The sequence below is a fragment of the Hemicordylus capensis genome, chromosome 1 (assembly GCF_027244095.1).
Source record: "Hemicordylus capensis ecotype Gifberg chromosome 1, rHemCap1.1.pri, whole genome shotgun sequence".
In the NCBI taxonomy this organism is placed as follows: Eukaryota; Metazoa; Chordata; class Lepidosauria; order Squamata; family Cordylidae; genus Hemicordylus; species Hemicordylus capensis.
This window is the reverse complement of record NC_069657.1, coordinates 238,315,517-238,339,586: the sequence shown is the minus strand read 5'-3', so window position 1 is coordinate 238,339,586 and position 24,070 is coordinate 238,315,517. Positions and strand designations below refer to the sequence as shown.

The 24,070-nt window shown below is 41.5% G+C and overlaps 1 protein-coding gene across 22 annotated transcripts in view; it reads left to right on the top strand.

The window, feature by feature from the left end:
* Positions 1–20,622, top strand: part of LOC128339466 (microtubule-associated protein 2-like) — a 416,732-nt gene extending 396,110 nt beyond the window's left edge. For 16 of the 22 annotated variants that reach the window (XM_053283451.1, XM_053283447.1, XM_053283445.1 and 13 more), the window contains 4 exons: positions 4,346–4,438; positions 6,146–6,227; positions 8,637–8,749; positions 15,758–20,622. In XM_053283451.1, the coding sequence (XP_053139426.1) occupies positions 4,346–4,438; positions 6,146–6,227; positions 8,637–8,749; positions 15,758–15,973 (504 nt within the window). In that variant the 3' untranslated portion in view covers positions 15,974–20,622. The remainder of the gene's footprint in view (positions 1–4,345; positions 4,439–6,145; positions 6,228–8,636; positions 8,750–15,757) is intronic. The other 6 variants (XM_053283455.1, XM_053283467.1, XM_053283459.1 and 3 more) reach the window with 1 other exon arrangement.
* The last annotated feature ends 3,448 nt before the right edge of the window (positions 20,623–24,070 follow it).

The window sequence follows — 24,070 nt, the reverse complement described above, 5'->3', positions numbered from 1 at the left end:
ACAAGGGACTTTATTTCTAAATTAGACTTTTGCAAGACCTTGCAGCAATCTGGACTTGCTATGCCCCCTGAATCAGCATTTGCAGGACAAATTCTTTCTCCCGGTCACTACTCAGAGGTGTTGCTGATTTCTCACTGCTAGGGACAGTCAGACAGGACATTCTGTCAGGGCTTCATATTATTCCGACTGACTTACATTTCTCTGGGACTCAGATCCAGGCTGCATGTCTGATGTTCAGCTAAATCATGTCTGGATTTTTATTTATTCAGTTAGTTATTAGAAAATAATCCAAACATCTGAAAACACATACCATATATACTCGAGTATAAGCCAAATTTTTCAGCACCCAAAATGTGCTGAAAAAATCAGCCTCGGCTTATACTCGAGTCATCTATCTGCCCGTGCTAAAATGTCCCCCTGTAATAAAGTACTGTACATACTGGTCACAATATACCCCACTGATGTCTCAATTAATGTAATTTTATTGGCATTTATTTTATTTATTGAAACTCACCAGTAGCTGCTGCATTTCCCACCCTAGGCTTATACTCGAGTCAATCAGTTTTTTGGTTTCTTAGGTAAAATTAGGTACCTCGGCTTATATTCGGATCGGCTTATACTCGAGTATATACGGTACCTAACTGAAGCTCAGAAACATAAAAATCTTCTGACATTTGCTGCTGATGTTCAAGTAAGCACCAGTTTAGTTTGATCTTACTATGACAAAGGACACCAAAATCTTAGGAACAATTTGCCAATGACTGTTGGAACAGTTAGTGGAGGTACAAAGGCCCATGGCTTCCCTCTTTCAGAGATCTTGGGCAAGTGGGCACATCATTCCATGAACTTTTGAATTACACATGACTGCTTAAGTAAGCGAGGCCATAGCATACCTGCCTGTATTAAAACTCTCTTTATTTGTATCAAATGAAAGCCTCGTCCACCCCAAGTTTTAGTTTATGAGACTTTTATTGTACTCCTGAACTGCATTAGCTTTGGCAGTGTAAACACCTGGAGATCTGGGCACAGTACCACTCAATGTTTATCTATGCATAAAAATTATGTTCTGTTGATAGTAGGAGGGGCAAATGTATCCATTTCAACTTTTCCATTTCAGCGTTTCAAACTGCGAATAATGATGTATTGATACAATGGGAATGGGGGGGGGTAGGTTCCTGGAGGCGAAAACACCAGCTAAAAACGGCTAAAAATGGAACAAATAATTGAAAGAAAGTGTTGCACCATGCTCTGCAGGTCTCCAGCTGTCCAACAATGCCCCCCAATAGCTGCAATTCCTCCATTTTCAATGAAAAATTGTGGGAATTGTTTTCTTCAAAATAGAGTCACAAAATGGATCTGTATGACAAGATGGTGGCCAGAAATTACCTCGGAGGTCATTTCTAGCCAACTAGGAACTGCAGATACACATTTTAAAACACTTTTATTTACTGCGTATACCGAGGCTGGGTCAGTTGCCCAACCGTGCAGAACGTTTCAATATCAAGATGGGCTGTTTCTAGTATTTCAAGCTCAAAAATAGAACACCCTTTAAATAAAGGGCTTGTTTCGAGTCTGGAGCAGAACAACCCTGTTTGGTCAAAACATTTCAACCTTCCGAGCACCATTTTGGAGGCCTGTTTTTCCCTTGCTTATTGGTTTTCTGGCACTGGCTTCCTATTGGCTTGTGATCTCTTTGCTTCTTGGTTGGCTTGTTATACAAATCAAGTGTTGTCATGGGCAACTGTGCTCCTATTAGCTGGGGGGGGAGGGCGGAGGCAACACAAAAGGACAGAATTTCAAAATGCATTCAAAGGGGCTCTGAAGCAGAGAGAAAGCCCTTAGAGTGTGTTTCTCTTGAAGAGGATACATCAGGAGGAAGGATCAAGGAAGGTTTCATTTTGTGGGTTTTTCCTCTCAGCACTGAATATAATATGCTGTGCTGTTACTGCTATATGTATATGGCTTTGCTGGATCTCAGATTGACAAAGGCAGAACTTGGATGCCTGCCTTACTTGAGTTGTGATTTGGTTTGTTTGTGAGATAGTGTTGTGGCAAGAAATGGACAGTGGAAGCTCTCTCTGTGTGTAACATTTTGATCTTGGTTATTGCTGTGATGAGTTCCATGTCTGGTCTTGACACTAACTCACTCACAGCTCTGGTCTGCTTTGCAATCTGCACTGCAAGGCATACTCAGTCAAAATATGGCTAAATTTGCTCTAGTTGAGCTTATGGTTATGCTTGCTGCTAAGTAAAGCCACTGCTTTGGTAGCTGTTGCAATGCTAGGAAGTAATGTAAAGAGTCATAATGCTGTGTGAGAGAGCAACTTGTGCCAATGATCTTACTGTAGCACAGGCATTGTGGCTGGCAGTGGATTCTGAGTCAGTGATTCTTTTTTGGCCATTTTTGGACTGTTTGAAATGTGTGTTCGGTGTTGGGAGGGACAGATTCCCTTTTACTGTGTGTTTCTGGCGTGTTTTTCAAGGCATATACAAAAAACCCGATAGGTTGCAAAATGCATTACAAATTGCAATGCAAAACTTGTATTCAGTGTACTCTGTGAGTGCAGCTTGTTCTTGCCATAGGAAACAATGGGGAAACTCAAAACATCCCCTTGTTCCCCATGGGTAGTTCCTAGGGACACCAAAATGGGTTGTTTGGTAGGGCATGATAGGTGCTACCTACCACCCAACCCACAAAATAAATGGACAGGTGGGTGCTTTTTAACACATGTTAAACCTTTCCCCCAACCCCCCATAAGATCCCTATGAGGGTTTTGGGGAAAGGTTAAAAATTTGTTTAAAATTGTCCACTTGCCCGTTTCCTTTTTGGGTTGGGTGGTAGGTAGTACCCATCATGCCCTACCACACAACCCACTTGGGTGTCCCTAGGAACTACTCATGGGGAACAATGGGGTGTTTCATATTTCCTGATTGTTTCCTATGGCTGAAACACTTGAAACGTTTTGAGTTTGTTCCGTCAAAACAACCAGTCTGACCGACCAGTCTGATGGACTGTTCCAGCCATTTGTGTTTCATTTTGAGCTCCAAATAGAACGCAAAATCCATTTCGTGCACATCCCTACCTCCTTGAGGATAAGTGAGGTTGTGTGGGAAGGAATTCTGTACTTATGGAGGCATAGAAATTGATACAGGACAGAAACAGCCATAAAGGCCCCAGGATACTGGGCCAATACTGCCCTGCATTATTGTTTATTAATATTATCTATTGCTATGTATTTTGAAGAGTTTGTCTGGTTTTTTTGCAAAAGAAAGTCATACTTTGCGATTACGTACAGATACCAAATTTTGTATACACAATCCTGCTACTGAAATTAGCCGAATGAACTACTTTTTATGCTGGAATATGCTGGGGAAAGGGTTTAGATGCTTTTAAAAATTATTAAGAAGAAATTCTGAATATAATAATTTTTAACTGTTATTCTTCTCAGCAGATTTTTAACACTCAATAATCAGATCAATAATTCCAAAATGGCATCATGCCCAAGAGAAGCAAAATATATTTTTCTATTTCAAATTTACTACTATTCAGATTTACCATATATGGTAATTATTCAATAAAATGAATAATGTTTGAAGTTCATATCCTACAAATTTCAAGCCGTTCGTTTACTTCCTTTTTGCAAGCAGATTGATTAAAAAAACAAACCTTCTTATGACATATACAGGTGGCCCTTGAATAGCAGTTTCGCCTATTCACGAGCCACCTCCCTGTATTCCAATTTCGTGGTCATGGGGAATAGTTTAAATTATTTACAGTTTTCTACTTCCCTAATTAAATTGGCCTACAGCTTAAATAGCCACTCTCCCTGCTTCTTCGCTGGCACGTGGGGAGATGTAAAGAAGCGGCGCAAGAGGCACAGGCTGCTCCATCCACTCCCACCTCTTATGCTACTTCTTTAAACCTCCACACACATCAGCTGAGATGGCTATTTAAACCTCACCCTTCCCCACGCCTTTAATGTTGAAATAGCCACTCTCCGCGCACAGGCTGCTTCATCCATTCTTGCCATTTGTTGCGGATTGTTTAGCTAAGGAACCTAACCCAATTTGGGGGGTTAGGTCAAGCACTCCAATATTGTGGTTTCCATGAATGTTACCCCTGCGATGTTAGAGGGCTTCCTGGGTTTCACTTCTTGAACTTTCCTAGCAGCATAATCTACGCAAAATGACTTTGCCCAGTCAACGACTGGCCTCGCCTACTAGTTAGTGTATACTTTTAAGCTAAAGTGCCCCCTCTCAGTTGCAGCAGGCAGGACCCTGACTCCCAGGAATTGTGTAGACTAGGGGACACATTTACAGTAAGTTAACCTGCTATTCCTTTTAGGTTAGGATTTTAAACAAGAAGATTGATTTTAGCGATATTCAATCCAGATGTGGTTCCAAGGATAACATCAAACATTCAGCAGGGGGAGGAAATGTAAGTAGAGATGGTACCTGACAAAGTATCCCAGCCGGTTTTGGTACCCCACTCTGCACAGCCTAGCCCTTTGTCTTCCTACTGAGCACTACTCTTCCCTTCTTCTAATGTCTCACATGTCACCTTGGTCTAGTGATGTGTCAGCATTGTGTGTTGAGTGGTGGGTATCCCCAACCTTCCTCACAGACAACAGCAAATTTCCTAGTCTCAGCCAGAAGGGAGGCATGACTATATCTTCACAATCAAAGCACTCTAGTCTGCAAGGCACCAAGGTAGTGAATGTTGCCATCAGTCCTAACGAAAGCCACAGTTATCCAAAGTTCCCACAAAATGAGGAACTATTAATAATGCCAATTAGGATTGCCAACACTGACTGAAATGTTCCTAGAGTTGTTTTTCAATATTTTTCACAACATCAAGCCAGGGAAATCTCCAAGTCTGCTTTTAGTAGTCACCTGGAGATACTGCTAGTCAAACTGCAGGACCTGTAATTGATACTGATTCCTGGAGACTTCAGGCCAGTTCTAGAACACTGGCAATTCTAAAGCCAATTAACGCTTGATTAAACTACTGGATTCTTTTTCAATTACTTGGAGCAATGGATTATTTTGCAGTGACTTGCAATGATTAGCAACATACACAGCGCATTTTAATAAGCTAGTAACCTTCCTTATAAGGTTGCATTCAAAACTATTGGAAGAAACGTAGTGAGGATGCATTAATACAACTACTTGATCTGCCAAAAGGTGATTTCACTTCACAATAAAAGGCATGTGGAATTGGATCATTGGAAGCATCTGACGTGTTGGGAATTGGAGACAAGTTGTGAATCAACAATCCCAATTTATGCTGGACCATTTTGGCAACCCAGTAGATCCCATTCAAAAGTGTTTGAGAAAAAGCACCTCATGGTGGGTCTAAAATGGTTGTGAATACACACTAAATCATGATTACTAAGCAATTTCAACTTCCCAACAGGAAATATAACAGTTTTTCCCTAAGGAACAAATCTGTTGGGGTTGGTTGTTTTTTTCTTTAATTACTGCTATGTTTTAACATTTACTGGACACAATCTGTTACATACTGGATACAAGAAAGCATTTTCTCCTCGAAAATGTAAGGGCAAGAGCTGAAGAGTGGGCTATGTTATCCTCTCTTCACTGAATTCTGTTAATTTAGATGCAGAGGTTTGTTTGTTTTTTACAGGAAAACAAAACAGAAGCTTTAAAAAAATATAAGTACTAAATTACATTATACCTGAGAAAAGTGGCATTCATTAAATTACGTATATGTAGGCAGAGGAACACAGGAAACAAAAACCCAGAGAAGATGGAACATGCTGCAAATCTTAAGTGAAAAGGGACAAAACAAAGTGTCACACACATCATTCACACACCCGCATACACACATACACGCACACATCAAGACAAGCTTTGTCTCATAAACACTTTAAAAAGAACTTCACTCACTTTGTCTTCCTGAATTAACTCTTCACTTTACTAACGAAAAAAGTTTAACATGATTCTATTTAACATGGTTCATTATTGAAATGGGAAGCTTGCTGTATTAATCTGGTGTTTCCCTCCCTTGTAGCATGATCTATATTCTACTAATAATCTCTTCTTTTTCAGTATTGTTCAAAATCTAAGTATATTTCCATTCTACTTTGCTTCCTTCCCTAAAATATATTTTGTATACTTCTAACAGGTTCAGATTGTAACCAAGAAGATAGACTTGAGTCATGTGACTTCCAAGTGTGGATCATTGAAGAACATCCGTCATAGGCCAGGTAATATGGGGATAATCTGGAGGAGAAATGGCATCCTACAAGGAGCCCTTGCACATGTAGTTTCCAAGGCACCTGACATCCATAGTAGGGACTCAGGGGCTCTGAGAAAACTACATTTCCCAGGATTCCTGGCAGCTGGTATTCTAGCATTGCTCCATTCAGGGTGCAAGGGAGGAAGGAGAGAAAGTCTCACAGAGAGGCTTCCAAAAAGACCAGTTTACCACCACTGCCAGGTAAGTGGGAAGGGAGGGGGCATTAAGGGGTTTGTGGAGGCTTCAGAGGATCAGGGAGAGGCAATTTAACTTTCTTGTACTCTGAATTATTGGAATCATGATAGAGTCCAAATTTGGTAACTGGGCTCAGAAAAAAGGAACCATTTTCTTCTCGGTGGGGGAATAGTTTGGTTTCCCAGGTTGAATACTGATTCAAGCCAGAAGGACTTTGCACTTCACTAGCTTCAATGTTGTACAAATGGCTTTTGTACAACAAAGACCAGCACATCAGCATTTTGTGTGGAAATGCCTCTAGATCAGGGATGTCAAACTGTGGCTCTCCAGCTGTTTTTGGACTACAACTCCCATAATCCCCAGCCACAGTGGCCAATAGCTAGGGATGATGGGAGTTGTAGGCCAACAGCTGCAGAAGGGCCATAGTTTGACATCCCTGCTCTAGAGGGTAGACCAAGCTCTGCTGGGAGATTGGCAATGGGAGTGGGGGAGTGAAGCAAGAACCATGCATGCTGTCCTGAGAACCTTGGAGCAAGGGTGGGATATAAAGAATCATGGGCAGGTTCCACACTAAGAGGCATTATTAAGCACCATTGAAATAAATAAGGCATAACTAACTTAAGTCCCATTAATTTCAATGGAATGTAATCATGCCCAATTTAGTCTCGATCATGCCCACTAATAATAAAAATTACCAGTGTTCATGCAACATTAATGGTGATCCCTGGGTAAGTATGTTCTGATGGCACAAGGACCTTAACCTAAGCTACTACCAATCCAGTGTTTCTCTGTGCTGGTACTTCAGGAAATATTGGGACAAGCTGAACATGTTATAATGGCTCTGTAGTAAGGCATAAGGCATTCTGTGTTAAATCCTATTCCTTAGAAAACTGAAATGATTTGTTCTATCAGTATACAGTTAGAAATGAAAAGCCTTTTGAATGAGGGATACAAGCTTTGCAAATTTCAGAGAAACCGATTGAAAAATGTCTGAGTTATAGCAGTTTCAGTACACATGTGTTTTAAAATTAGAGATGGAAGGTCTCCCCGCCCACCCCACCCCCTGCCCCCGTTTCCTGTCATGTTGTGTTCAATGGGGGAACATCTTTAAATGTATTTGTCTGAAGGTGTAAATGTTTTTAGATTTTGCTAGTTGGTGTATGCCCAGTTCCTTAAAAATTATGGACTGCATTCCATGCATTGATGGGATGCATTCCCAGCAATGCTAAGGACCCACCAGTACTGCTGCACAACTTCAAAGGCAGCACCAACATGGTAGCATTGAGGCTGCTGCAGAAAGAATTTAAAGCACTTCTATTGTTTCTAATACGATAGAAACTTTCACTTCTAAAGTTTATTTCCATTATTTCCAAGTGCCCGGAAGCTATTTATAGAATTTCTGCGGAAGTCTCAATGCTACACCTTCAGGGCTGCCCTTGAAGTTGCACAGCAGGCCCCTTACCTTGAGACTGGAGACGGCACAGAATCTGGCCCAATATCTGGTTGGCTAGTATATTGCCTGGGTATCTTTTCTTCAACTAGTCTCATTTTTGCACCTGCTGTATTATCGGAACCATCCATCATATGTCCTGCATCACCTGGGTGGGAGGAAGAGGTGTAGCAAAATTGTGACAAAGGACTGGGTATTTTGTTTGTTTGTTTGTTTGTTTTATCTACCATATGTATATAATGCCTGATATATGTATCTCAAGGTGGTGTACTTAGTCCAAGGGGTATATTAGTTTAAATGGGGCCAAATATGACAAGGCAAGTTGGGGGCAAAAACCTTTTGTAACTGTTACATTTCATAAGGAGTCTCATACATTTATGGTTCAACTATTCACTGTAAATTTTGTTGACATCTGCTTCCAAGCAAAGTTTTGATTTCCTGTTCAAAACTAATGGCAAGAGCTCCTATATTAAAGTTGACAAAGGCTCATATGCTTATGCCAGGTTTAATTTTTGCCAGTCTTCTGTGTATGTGCCTAATTTTAACTGAAAGCTATTTGCATAGTATTTCATATTATGGAATACACAGTGCCAGAAGGTTGCTCAACAGAAGAGTTTAGACGTTATTTATATTTGAAGTGTGTGATATGTGCATGTTGAAAAGTGGTCACAACAGACTACAGATATAGGACAGTTTTGCCTTTTTTCAGTCCAAATTTTTCATAATATGTAGGTGGGGGACGAGTGAAAATTGAGAGTGTGAAACTGGATTTTAAAGAAAAGGCCCATGCCAAGGTTGGTTCACTTGAAAATGCTCACCATGTACCTGGAGGAGGTAATATCAAGGTAAGACACCAGCCATCTATCTTATCTGCATATGGACAAATTATATGCCTAGACTATAAATTCTGAATAGATTGTCTCTGGCCTAGTTATTCTATTTCATGGATGCTGCACAAACCAGGGCTAACATGTTCAAACTTAAACTGCCAAGTCAATCACTGAAACAGCAGCCACGCAATTAGTTGCATGGAAACACTGCCGTGATTATGCTGGTGGGGATAGAAGTAGCACTTTTGTGTTATGTGGTTGAACTTGTAATACAAACGGAAATTGGTACTGGCAAGGATCCCACTACTAGCGTCTCCAGGTAATTTCAGATAGAGCTAGTGGTTGCTGCTGCTATCGCTGAACTGCCTTGTGGCTACAGTATTAATAAGTATCTGCTACTATATCCATGGAGGTAGCTAGCAAAGGGATCCAACAGCTGCTACTACTAGCCCATTTGGCCCAGGAGCTCTGGAGCTGAACAGGCAAGAGACCGCATCACCACTCACTGAAAGCAGCTGGCCGTTGGGCCCAGTGGATGCCATCTCCATTTGTCTGTTGACTTCAGAATTTCCTGGGGTGGAAAAGTTAGCATCAGTCTTGGATAACTTGTTGTTTTTGGATTACAACTCCCATTATCCCCTGCCATAGCAGTAGCAATGGGGAGGACCAGAAACTGAGAGGATCTTAGGTAGGCAAGACAGCAGTGCTTCTTGAGCACTGATGTTATGTTTGGGTGTTGTGGTCATCTGCATTGCATGCATAACAGAATGGGGGGCTTTGTGGGGGAATGTTCAGCAGGCCTTTGTCCCTGCTGCCATCTAGCTGGCCCAATACCCTCCCTCTCCCAGCCACCCAAAAGTTAGTGCATGCCGACTACCTTCAACTTGTGGGGCAGTCTCAGCAACTTGATTGCAGATTCAGCAGGGAAATACCTGGACATTGTGGGGTGGGGGGTGTTGTCAAAAACACCCATCCAAAGGCTCTGGGTGGTACACAACAAGTAAAAAACAAAAACACCAATTAAAACAAACTGCTTAAAACAATATAAAAACCAATTTAAAACAGTTCAGAGCCATTGAACCCCCCTTACAAATACTTAAGAACAATTTAAAAACCTTGGAAGGCTAGGCCAAACAAATAAGTTTTTAGGGCTCTCTTGAAGGACCTTTTAGGATTTCTTATCAAACCTAAAATTACTTTACTTAAAAACATAAGGAGCCCTTTCTCATGATCGAGTGAGTGGGCTGGAAGGTGGGCAGCGGGGAAGGCAGCAGAAGCTCTCCTTCCCCACAGATGATCCACGTGGAGTTACTGGCTGCGTGAATCATGCGCCCAGTTGGTCTATGGCTGCCATGGGCAGCACAGAGGTGCAAGGGTCAGGACGTGTCATCCCGGCCCCCATTAATCCTCCAATACACCCTGCAAATACACAGTGCATTGTGGGGAAACCCCCCCCCCCGTGATGGGCAAGTGCCCGTCAGTGTTTCAGTGCCAGGTGAAAGCAGCCGGCACTGACACATGGTGAATTAAACAGGGTGCGCTCATTTGCTTAACCTCATTTAACAGCCTGGCTGCTTTGCCAGGGTTGCCACTGAGATGCCGCTGGGAGCCACGCAGCTCCCGGCAGTTCCCATGGGCAGTCAAGCCCAGACTTAGCTGCCCTGGCCCGGACTTGGCTGCTCATGAGAACCGACTCGAAATATGTTGGGCATAACTTAGCACATAAAATTATACTGCTGGGTTTATTTAGAAATTATAGAAGTATACATGCCTTAGTTTAACTCAAACAATAGTTATAAATTATTGCTTATAATTTCTATTTATTATTTTTGTTTGTTTGTTTGTTTGTTCGATTTCTGTACCGCCCTTCAAAAAATGGCTCGAGGCAGTTTACACAGAGAAATAATTAAAAAAAATAAGATGGCTCCCTGTCCCCCAAGGGCTCACAATCCAAAAAGAAACACAAGACAGATACCAGCAACAGTCAGTGGAGGTATTGTGCTGGGGGTGGATAGGGCCAGTTTCTTTCCCCCTGCTAGATAAAGAGAATCACCACGTTAAAAGGTGCCTCTTTGCCAAGTTAGCAGGGGCAAACTAGTGTTAGATAGTGTTATAAATTCCATTTATAACTAGTGTTAGAAATGGAACTGCAAACTATTGCTAAGTTATCTCACTATACTTGTTCCTAAAGAGATTGTTATATAGATATCTAACTATACCTAACGTGTTCCTAAGTTATCTAGCTATGAAGTTCTTCCCATGATCAAGTGAGAAGCATTGCCCTCTTTTGCTGGGAGGAAGCCCGAAAGCTCACCTCCCTGCAGACGATCCTCCTCTGGACGGATTGCCCATCCAGATGAGCGGTGGCTTGTCTTTGCCATTCCTGCAGCCGGCCATTTCTTGGCCAGAAGCTCAGGGGGTTGGATGCAGCCCTGCCCCCCCCCGAGCCCCAGTAATGCACCGCACAAGTGCACAGTGCATTTCTGGGATCCCCCCCCGCTGAGTGTGCCTGCCACTGCTGTGAGCAGCCAGAGCTGACACACAATCACTTTAACGAGGTTAACAGAGCACTCACTTAAGGGGGTGGCTACATAGGTGTGCTTGCCGCCATGGAGCCCACTGGTTTTAACAAACGAGCAAAACCAGGCTGGGCTCCCTTTGCTCGCTCGTGAGAATAGCTTCCTTATCTTAGTTTTTGCCAGACTGGAAAATAGGGGTGGGGAGGAAATATTGAAACTATCAATATATAACTGCCCTGAGCCATTTCTGGAAGGGAGGTATAGAAATCAAATCAGATAAATATTATGGTAAATAATGGAATTATCTGGGCACAGAAATTATATGTACACCTTAACATTATCATACAGAAGAAGGAACTCATAATTTTTTTAAAAAGCCCTTTGAAAATAAACATTCCTATAATGTAATCAAGGTGTGGCCCAAAAATGCATATACAGTTACACTTCATAACAGTATATCATCACTCTTCACACTAAGGCTTCAGTCTTGTGCACAAGTCGTTAGGAGTGAACCTCACTGAACTAATTAGGACTTCTGATTCCAGACTCTAACTTTGAGATTGGTAAATTTCAAGAAATGGATGGTTGGCATTGAACTGACACAGCTTCTCAGCTCTTTCAGTTATTCGTTTACTTGATTGTATGTGTACATTTTCCAACATTCATCAGTTTATTCCACTAGATGGGGGAATCCTGAGGCAAGTGAGAACCGAAAGGAGTCTAGGCTGGATTGTACAAATGCTTCGCTGCCATATTGTGGGAGCAGTTTCTTAGTTTGGACGTACAGCTTTTCAAAATGTTGAGACTGTAGCAATCCAGAAAACTGTTGTAATTGCTAACATTACCACCTTTGAATTTTGGATCAAGGAATTTTAACGTGGTAATATATTGTTTCCACTTTCACTTTTGAGCTATCTACACTTTCCCATTATGTCTGCATCCAGGGAACTGCAGTTTGTTCAAAATATGGTTAGTTAAAGCAAACCAGGATCAAATGGTTATGTAGGGCCATCTAGGCCCCCACTGATTCCCCAGATCACCTGGCCTGGCTGAGTTGATTAGCAGCTTCTGGATATCATCAGGATGATGCTGCAGTGCCGAAAGGAGAAGGCCTCTAATTCTTTCTGTGCAGTTCCTGCTACCGGAAGTAAGGTGCCCGTGTCCAGGCTGCCTGAGGCCCTGGTACAAAAAGATGTGCACACACAAGAGAGGAGAGCTGGTCTTGTGGTAGCAAGCATGACTTGTCCCCATAGCTAAGCAGGGTCTGCCCTGGTTGCATATGAATGGGAGAATTGATGTCTGAGCACTGTGAGATATTCCCCTCAGGGGATGGAGCTGCTCTGGGAAGAGCATCTAGGTTCCAGGTTCCCTGGTATCTCCAAGATAGGGCTGAGAGAGATTCCTGCCTGCAAACTTGGAGAAGCCGCTGACAGTCTGTGAAGAAAATACTGAGCTAGATAGACCAATGGTCTGACTCAGTAGATGGCAGCTTCCTATGTTCACAAACACACCTACCACCTTACATACATAATACTGTGAACTTGATAGAAGTATTGTTATTAGTTGCCTAAAGCAAAATTTGAGGTGAATTTGGACTGTGAGAGTTCTGCTCAGGTGAACAACTGCAAACAATGTGAAAGAAATTAAAATCATGTGTTAAGATCAGCAAACATTTCTCACAGAGGGCTCACAGATCTCTGAATTGCCACTGAAATTCAGCTGAAGGGAAATTTGAGGTTAATTTGAATGGTTGTGTTTAGGCAAACATATGTAGGAAAACTGAAGAAAGTAAAAATTAGGTGTGCATTCACATATTGGCCAGATTTAACCTGAAGTCCCTGAGAGCTCTCAGGGAGCACTTCACACACTATTCAGGTTTTTCATTGCGCATTAGAGTGTAGCCCAAATTATATCCAGGGTAAAAAAAACCCCACTTTTGCAATGTTTTGGTGGGGGCAACTTCAAACTCGCAGTAAACCTGCAGTAAAGGCTCCTGGGGGGAGTGGGTACATAAGAACAGCCCTGCTGGATCAGGCCCAAGAAGGCCCATCTAGTCCTGCATCCTGTTTCGCACAGTGGCCCACCAGATGCCACTAGAAGCCTGGAGGCAGGAGTTGAGGGCATGCCCTCTCCCTTGCTGTTACTCCCCTGCTACTGGTACTCAGAGGCATCTTGCTTTTGAGGCTGGAGGTGACCCACAGCCCTCCAACTAGTAGCCGATGATAGACGTCTCCTCCATGAATTTATCCAAACCCCTCTTAAAGCCATCCAGGTTTTTGGCTGTCACCACATCTCGTAGCAGAGAATGTGGTAGCATATCTCCAAGGTACTTTTTAGATTTGACTGAATTCAAGATGAATTTAGAGACTCTTGCTCAGGCAGAACATTTGTAAGACCTTGTAAGTTCAAATAATTTTGGTAACATTGTTTGCAGTTTCTTTTACAAAAAAAAAAGTTGTTATTGAACATTTTAATTTTTATATACATTAAAATATTGAAAAACAAAATAATAAAATACACAAAGAGCAGGGTTTTAATCATCAGTCTTCAGAGAGAGAGTATCCTTCTAAAATATATACTGTACTTGGGTGCTTGTTTGTGTGTGTTATACATGGATACCATCGTTCAATAAAACTGTCTAAATTGGAAGTATCACAAGAAGATACTCTGGACTGATAATGACAGATTGTCCATTAGGGCTACACTCCACAGTTGTGCATATAATTGACTAATCGTTGGTAACCCTGAGTCTTTCAAATGGTGTGCAAGTTCCATTCTGGAGGACAGCTCTTCTTTCTGTATTCCCAACAAAGCTATCATTGGATCAGGTTGTATGTCAGAACCAGGTTTGCAATTTTTGCAAATATTTTCCCCAATATTTCTGGACTGATATGCAGGTCTGGCACGTGTGGAATAGGGTTCTCCTTTCACAACACACCCTTCAGCAGCTAGGAAAAAGGTCCTTGTATATTTTGCTCAGTCATATAAGTGTTAGTTTCTGGCATGCTAGTGGCAACCTTTAAAGAATTTTCCCTTATGTTGGCAAACGCATTTTTGTGAGGCAGACTGTTACATATTACAGACCAAAGATTGTTAGGAATGACACACTCCACATCAGTAAGTCCCCTGCTAACTTGGCAAAGAGGCACCTTTTAACGTAGTGATTCTCTTTATTTAGCGGGGGAGAGTAACTGGCCCTATCCACCTCCAGCACAGTACTTCCAGTGACTGTTGCTGGTGTCTGTCTTGTGTTTCTTTTTGGATTGTGAGCCCTTTGGGGACAGGGTTCCATCTTATTTGTTAGTTATTTCTCTGTGGAAACTGCCCTGAGCCATTTTTGGAAGGGCAGTATAGAAATCTAATAATAATAATAATATGCAAAAATATTACGGGACTTCCGACTACAAACAGACAAACATCTGCCACACAATACACCAGATATAACTGTAGTCGAGAAGAAAGAAAAACAAGTTAAAATAATCGACATGGCAATACCAGGGGATAGCAGAATAGACGAAAAAGAAATGGAAAAAATCACAAAATACAAAGATCTACAAATTGAAATTGAAAGGCTGTGGCAGAAAAAGACCAAAATAATCCCAGTGGTCATTGGTGCCCTGGGTGCAGTTCCAAAAGACCTTGAAGAGCACCTCAATACCATAGAGGCCACAGAAATCACCATCAGCCAATTACAAAAAGCAACTTTACTGGGAACAGCCTCTATTCTGTGATGATATCTATAATAACCAACAGTATTGACAATAAAATTCAGCCATCCCAGGTCCTTGGGAAGGACTCAATGTCTGGATAAAACAAACCAGTCAATAACACCTGTCTGAATGTGTAAACAAGAAATAAAAAATTTTTGAAGTAGCACCTGCTTGGTAAAACAAGCAGGGTTCAAATCCTGTTAGGTCTAAGAGCCTGCACTTCCTCAGTTGGATTAGAGATGAATTGCTCTGTTGGGCAGGGACCTGAAACCCGCTCAAGCTTACAGCTCCCTTTTATTTTTATGGTAGCTGCTCTGCCTAACCATATTAAGTTAAGATTTCACCATGATTCCAATTGGCCACATCTTCTGATCACTGCAAGGGAGGAAGATGGTCTCTTCCCTTGTAGAGCGGCAGGAACCTAGCTGCATTTGAAACCTTGCACTGCAGCCCAGCACAAGCAGAGGGAGAAGATTCTCTCCCCTTCTTCCAAAAGCCCTTTTCGCTGACAAGAATATGTCCCTGAGGGTTGTGTGACTGCCACTCTGCAAGGGCAGAGCACCTCTTTGATACTCATAGTGCTGCAAACGTTGTCAGCCACCAATATTTATATACCAATTTTCAACAAACAGTTCACAGAGTGGTGAGTGGTTTATATAGCAAAAGGAATGAGAATTCTTCATTCTTGCTTTGTCAGTTTTAAAAGTGAGACAAAAATCATTGCAGTTTCTCAGGAGAATTTCACACATCCCTAAATGTTGCATTTTCTTTAGAAGCCTCCTTTCTTTTCACAGATTGACAGCCAGAAGCTAAACTTCCGAGAGCATGCCAAGGCCCGTGTGGATCATGGCGCTGAGATCATCACGCAGTCACCCGGCAGATCCAGCGTGGCTTCCCCACGGAGGCTCAGCAACGTCTCATCCTCTGGCAGCATCAACTTGCTTGAATCTCCTCAGCTTGCTACCCTTGCTGAAGATGTCACTGCAGCCCTAGCTAAACAGGGCTTATGAATTTGCTTTGTTTAGCAGTGTTTGAAGTAATAATATTTAGGCATGAGCTCTTGCCAGGAACGGGCTCTGAGCAAGTGTTAAACGTTCATTCTTTACCATGTCTAAAATTAAGTCACATCCCAAGACTGTAGTAACCATAAAATAAAAACTGGGAAAAAGATATCTATAGATGCAGAAATTGGCCTGATTTCCATTTACAGCAGGAAGACACTGGCTTTTATGTGGGTACAATTGCAGTATATTACATTGGACAATTATTGTTGCTCTGCTCTGTCTTGCATGGAGTACTGTACTATTGATACAATGCATTTTTACCTTTCATGTGCCTGAAGGCCATCCACCACTTTTTGAAGAGCCTTGTTAAATACCTTGAGTTGCTCATTTTAACATTTGATTGATGGATGGAATTAAGGGACATCTCCCACTGTAATTTATTAACAGGTTAAATTAAACTGGAGTGTCTGAGTACCAGACAGAAGGGCAAATAGAAGATGTCAAAGCTTCAAAAAAAGGGAGTGGGGTGGGGTTATTTTATATAAATGGGTAGAAGAAAGAGTCGATTAAGTTATTAACGTTGTTGAACTTGGATAATTATGTCAGTGTATAGCTGATTCTGATAAATTATTTAACTAATAATTAAAGAAAGTAGTTGAAAAAAATAATATGAACTGTATTGGGGAAGTGGCATTTTTCTTTTTTTAAAGCAGCTACTGAAACTAAGCAATGGAATTGTGTCTGATTAGAATGTTGGTTAAGCAGCTTAGGTTTGTGTCTACACTACTGGTTTCACATCCTTTCCATCTGTTTGATACAGTATTATTATAGATATATATTTCTCTGTGGCCATTTGTGATACGCCCTCATACTTGAATACTGTATTCTACTTCTTTATTCACAGTATCTGTGTCTCTTGCACCCTTTGGTGTTGCAATTTTAGGTATGTAAAAGTAGATGTTAGCAGGGTTTTTATTTCCCTATTCAAAATTTTAAAAATACAAAAAAAAAAAAAAAAAGACAAACCTTCTAGCATGATATTGCTTTCTGTAACATCTCAAAACTGTGACCCTGTTTTAATGCCAGATGCAAGTCTCTTCTGTGATACTAGAAAAATTGTTCTCCCCTTCCTTATTCCCTTTTTACTTCACCAAAACTGACTTTATAAAGTCCAGGTATTTGTAAAGAGGTCTCCCAAAAAGATGGTTTTGGATTCTAGATTTTAAAAATGAAATTAAAAAACGATTGTTTCATTCTAGATTAAAATAAATTTAAAAATCCTGCAGTAAGAGTGAAGTTTAAAGTTTTCTTTTTCTTTTGCTAAAGTTGAAAGTCCAAGAAATGGTGAGTTTAACAGAAATCATTGAATTTAATGGCATCTTTGCATAAATATGCTCAGGTGCCTCAGATAGGAGAATGATACTCTGGAGAGATACCTACATAATGAATGATGATTACCGCTAGCATAATTAATAAGTTCCCTGGACAGCATCACCAAGGTGATGGAACTGATACATAAATCTGCAGGAAGAATATGTTGCATATAAAAAGTATATGACAAGTGTGTATAAAAAGAAAGAATACAGGGACACCTAAACATTAAAACAAGTGGAGTCTATGGGATTTCCTTCCACCACTACTATATGGACTCTATATGGATACTGAAGGTGCTACGGTAATATGACTCATAAGTGGGCAATAGTCCACTCATGTTATGCACTCTAGCTTTGACTAGATGATAATTAAATTACCTATTACAACCTGCAGATTGATTGCTCTTTTCCTTATAAAATCACCTATATAATATATGCATGCTCTCAAATTGAGCTATACATGAATGATTCATTAAGATGGCTTTGTATGTTTAGAAGCTGTTTGAAAGGGGGCTGCCTCTTAAATATCTTAAATCATGTGTGTATTCAAGATTGATCCACTGATACTTACACATAAATAATTTTTAAAAATCAGTGCTATGAATAACCAAGAGTCCTGTGGCACCTTAAAAACTAGCATATTTATCATGGCATACATTTTTGTGGACTAGATCCCACTTCATCAGAATCACAGATCTACTCCATCAGTATTCCAGTACTGTTCCATAATAGCATGGAGTTCCATAGAATTCGCATCTTAAATTTTATAAACCAGCTTCCTAAATTGCATTGGCTTTTATTTGTAAATAGATGGGTACAGGCAAATCTTAGCACAATCAAAATGATTGTGAGGATGAATGCTCCTTACTGAATATAAAAGCCTACATACTCCAAAATGTTACATCTTAAAAGCTGTCTCATCATATGGCCTAATATGGTTTATAATGAAGGCACATAGCAAGGAAAAGGTTAGTTTAGAATCTAAAGTGCATCAGGAGGATTATTCTGCCCTGTGATTGCTGTGACATTGCTTAGAATTATCATGTGATGTACAAACATACTAAGAACGTAAGAAGAGCCCTGCTGGCTTAGACCAAGGGTCCATACCGTCCAGCATCCTGTGGAACTCCTAGCCACTGCTCCAGAAACATTTTTAAAGAAGCAAAAGAGCAGTATTTTTTAAAGAAATATCGTAGCTCTGACTTTATGCCATCGGTTCGTGCAGATTAGCCTCTCAGTGTCGTTATGTTATTTTCCAATATTAGAGTGTGAGAGAGAGCCCAAGGTACTACTGAACCTCACATGGACCGATGCCGAGTGCCAGCCAGTCGGAACAGTGTTTAATCTGTGACTATTTTGTATTCCGCTTTTTGAAATATAAACACATTCTAGATGGTGAAGTTAAGTTATTGAGTATATGTGTCAAAAGCTGCCAAATCATTAATTTCATGCTGCAGTTTTATCTTTCTCATCTTCAAGCTAAGTCCTTGTAATCAATAATCGTCCTTCCATAGAAAGCGTTTCAGAACCTGATGGAATCATACAAACTGATGGGGCAGCAGGATATCATGTTATAAAATAAGAAATGCACACACTATGTTACAAGGCTCTAGATTTTCATTGGGGATGGGGGTGGGGAAAGGTCAACAAAATCTTAACCTGCCCAACATAGGCATGATTTAAACACCAATGGCACAATCCAGTGCAAAGTTCGCTTGCACAAGCACCATTGAAATAAATAAGAGTTATGCAAGAACAGTGCTGTTCCTCTTTTTAGCAGGAGACCTTCCCAGTGGATTATGCCCTATTTAAATGCTTCGAAAGCATGTATTTGTCATTCTGTTGATCTGGCACAATAACCACAAGCTCTCAGATAAGCTGAGCTAACTAAAATAAATGTCACCTTCAACATCATTGGAGAGGCAAGATACAAACCCATTAAATAAATAATGCACTTGTTGCAATTTACAGATTACCAATATGAATTAAAGTATTTAGAACCAAAGTAAATCATCCATAAATTCTCCAATTTATCTTTTGGAGAAAGGCAGGACTCCTGTTTCTTTCTACCTGATTAGACTCTGCTTTTGTGTAATCCTTGTAGACATGAAGGGACTGAAAAAAGATAGGCAGACCTTTGCCACCAACAAGAGTCCAAACCAAGCTGCTAATTATGAGGACGTAATCCCTTGTTTTACTGGGATATTATACCTAGAACATGGTATTGGACACCAAGCACTATGCTCATGCACAGCTGCAACAGTTCTCTTCATTATAGCTGTTTGCAATTCTAAGACGGCTTAGTGTATGTCCCATAAGGATCCAAAATGTCATGATAAACATGAAACAGGCATCCCTGTAGCACTGGACTCAAAAGTCCCTTCCAAAAGACATTGTGCAAATCACCTTTGTAATACAAGACATCGCAGCAGACCAAATATCAGCCTAAGCCAAACCTGCAATGTTTAACCTGCAATTTCTGATCCACCAGACCAAACACAGCACATCAGAATACAAATATGATGAATATTTATATACCGCTTTTCAACAGAAGTTCCCAAAGCAGTTTACATAGTTATAAATAAATGTCTAAAAGGGCTCCCTGTTCCCAAAAGGCTCACAATCTTAAAAAGAAATGTAAGATAGCCACCACCAACAGCCACTGGAGGGATGCTGTGGTGGGGCTGGATAGGGCCAGTTGCTCTCCCCCTGCTAAATAAAAAGAATCACCACTTCTAAAAGGTGCCTTTTTGCTCAGTTAGCAGGGGACTCAATAAACCTGTTTTTGCTGCCTCCTTGAGACTAGCAAAACAAGGAGATTGCCCAGCCCGTAAAAGACCACCAGGCAGAGCTGGCAGTGTTCAGTTTGGTGTCACAAATTAGGCAGGCCTAGCCAAATCTTAAATTAGAGCTTGTTCACTACTAACTGCTTAGTCAAGCAAATTCCCTTATAAGTAGAATAATAGTTCTTGCAGATCTGGTAAGATTAGGCCCAACAGCCATTTCAACTTTAGCAAAAAGAAATCTAAAATCAACTATATACTGGATACCCCCACCACCACCTTATTATTTTTATTTTTATTTTTATTTTAAAGAAATACAATAGGCCATTACAAAGTTTGTGGAGTCATTTCCTTTCCTGATAATTCTAGAGCCTGTTATCATAAAAGAGCATTTCTTGAATGGCTGGTGGTAGGTAGTTCATGTTTTTCAATCCAATTTGCAATTGTATTTGTTGCTGTATAGTGATTGTTTTGCAAAATAAAATCGCTTGTCATCTAATTGCTTGCACTCCATCTCTTTTATTTGTGCTGGGTTTTACACACATGCACATGCACCAGTGTCTGGTATTATTTCTTTCCATAGGTGCTACTGAGATTATTCAAGCAAAATTATAAACCAGATTCCCATGGTTGCTGGGGGATGAGTAGGAATTATCCTTCTGTTAAGTAGGCAGATTTCCTGCTTATGTAACTGGCTGCAGGTTTTAGAGGGTCTGTGTGCTTTGTAGTGCAGTTTTGCTTTTCAGAACCCGGCAAACTAGTTTAGCGGTATGCTAGGGCAGATCTACTCAACCTGTGACTGACAAAGCTTGAATGCAGCCCACAAGCCATGGATGAGGTTTGATCAACCTTCCTGAGACAGGGTCGCTGGCATTTCCATAACCCCAGAGAGGCAGGAACAGGACCCAGGAGTAAAGGAAAAATCAGGCATCTGTCAACAGGTACTCACAATAAGGAATTCTGTTCTGCCCAGGCCTCTGGAGAGTCAGGGACCAATTATATGTGCATGCAAGTGTGTATACAAAAAGCATGCTTCAACGGGAATTGCCTCTCTTTTTTCGTCAAAAACAGCTGGGGGAGGGGCTTTAGTTCATGACTTGGGGACAGATTGACTCTCTTCTGTAACCCATTTCCCCCCTTTATTACCCCCTGAAGCAGCAATTTGCCCCTGCTTCAGGGGAAATGGGTGGGGGGGAAGTGAGCCCCTCCTCCTTAGATGCACTGGTCCTGACCAGGTTCATCTCCCCGTACAACTGTCTATGCCCCCCTGCCAAAAAAAGAAAAGAAAGGAGCTTCTGAAGAGAAGCATGTGACCAGCACACACATTTGTGTACATGTGTAGACTGGCCCATTGCCAAGCATATCAGCAGTTAATCGATCAATCTCTTTATTTTGGTCAGCGACCAGCATGAGATTAAAACAAATGTAAAAGAGAGGACAATCAAACTTCTATTGCAAACAATTAACACCAGATACATTTTAAAAAGTCCTCCTCAGCATAGATCAGGATACTAAAAATACTACTAAAATATTTGGAGATAAAAGAGGCAGCAGTATTTCCTACTGATGAGGCTATTACACAAAATCAAAACTCAACCAGTTGCCTTCTTGACTCCTAAATCTGAGGGGGGTCAAACAATTCAGGAGCTCTGGAAAAAATTGTCATTAAATTTACAGCTGATATAAAGGTGATACCAGTACCTGCGTGCCCACCTGCAGCTAGCCACATTATGGCTACAAGTTGCTCTGGCAGCAGTTAATCAGTGGATGATAAAGAGGAATGGGAAGAAAGGGGGTGTAGCAAAGAGGAGGGGGCTCAAAAACAGTTGCCAGCAGCAAAACCAAACCCTACCCAGCATTCCACAACACTTGTATGCTTGTAACACTTCTATAATTCCACTAGAAAGCCTCCCTCCGTTTTGCTGACAGTTCTTCTTTGCTTGAATGACTTGTATTCGTTTACTTGGCAGTTTACTCCTGAAGTACAACAAAATGCTTAATAATGTTTCATACAATGTGTAATCTTGCAATAGATATTACCTATTGTGGAACGGCTGCAACTCAAGCATATCATCCGCATTTAGTACCTTGATGGCGGGGAAGCAGTGCACAGGCGTTTGGGGTTAAAACAAGAAGAAAGAATGAACTTGCATATATCCTCGATCTGGTCATGCCATTTACAAGAAAAAAAGAATGTGTCCATCTTTGTTTGTTGCACTAGTGTAGCATTCGGCTGGATGTCAGCCATCTGTCTGATTCAGAAAGGCAACTTAGGTAGAGATGTGCACTCCCAGGAGATCGTTCTAAGGGCAGGGAAGGCGCTGCCTACCTGCCAGTCCTGCCCCACCAATTCCCCCCTGCTGGCATTCCTCCAAAAAGCGGGTGCGCGGGGCCCCTTGCAGCCACAATCAGCATCGCCAAGCATCGCCCTGCAAGCCCCTTGCAGCTGGGATCAGCATCACCACACAAATGGCCACACATGCATGCCGGCCATTTGTGTGGCAAGCTGTAAGGAGGTATGTTGCAGCCCTGCACACCCGCTATTTGGAGGAGCACTGGCAGGAGAAAACCAGGGTGGGGGCTGGCAGGTAGGCTGTGCATTCCCTGGCCCTTAAAGTGACCCCTACCCCATCCGAACTGGCTCGGACACTAGTTGTTGGAACCAGTTCGGCGCTCCTAGAATGGAGCACCAAAAATGGTTCCGTGTACATCCCTAACTTAGAGTCTTGGTGGGGGGAACTCAAGAATAAAAACTGTATTGTATGTGTGCACACTAACAAATCTCATAACGGAGTGCTTTTTGTTGGGAATTCTCTCTGGTAAGAGAAACCCCTTTTCATTATAGCAAAGTGCACAGAGGCATAACACAGTGGAATTTGGTTAGGCATGCGTGTATGCTGAGAGTAAAATAACTTGGAGCCAGTTCATAGTTTCAAATCAATATATGTGGTATTTATTAGAGAACTCCATTCTGGATAGGAAAGTGAGGAGTTAGGATCTCTAATCTATCTATCTAGCTGGATGCAGATGGATTCTGCATCTCTGTACACATGGTGCAGGGAGAGGAGCTTGCATGTTGCAAGGCAGAATGAACAGGAAGAGAAGGGAAGAGGAAGTGCAAAGCAGGAAGGAAGGAAGTCCCTAAGATTAGCAATCTACATTCCAAAGGGATAGTGTCAGAGCAGTAGAGAAAGGATGACCAGTGTCTTGACCCTCTAGCCCTCTGACTCACTAGTCTGGCCTCCTATAGCAATAGCAATAGCAATAGCACTTACATTTATATACCGCTTTATAGCCGGAGCTCTCTAAGCGGTTTACAATGATTTAGCATATTGCCCCCAACATTCTGGGTACTCATTTTACCGACCTCGGAAGGATGGAAGGCTGAGTCAACCTTGAGCCCCTGGACAGGATCGAACTTGTAACCTTCTGGTTACAGGGCGGCAGTTTTACCACTGCGCCACCAGGGGCCCATGTCATTGAGACAAGAGACAGTGCAAAGTCCTTCACTTCCAACACTTTTAAAGGTTTTTGTTTTGTTTAAATAGGGACTGTGATTTGCCAGGGGCACTTGAACTGAGGGCACAAGGGAATCTGGCCCAAATAAGTAAGGTCTTCTGAGATAGAGGAACTGAAGGAACCCAGATCTACAAGAAGAGAAGGCAGGAAGGCAGCGAAGAAGAAGTGTCTCCAATGCAGGGCTTGGAGTAATCTCTTGCAGATGTGCTTGATAGCTAAATTAGTGATGTAATTGAATTGTCACCTAATAGACTGAAGTGGCACTTCACCTGGCTTACTTAAGGGCCAAACTGGATGGGATGCAAGGAATTCTTTATCAAAATCTCCTGTGGAAGTTTGGGTTTGGGGGAGACATTTTGCTTCAGAGCAGGCATATATGATGTTTTTAATGAGTTCTTTGGGGATAAAATCTCTCATATTTGAGCTGA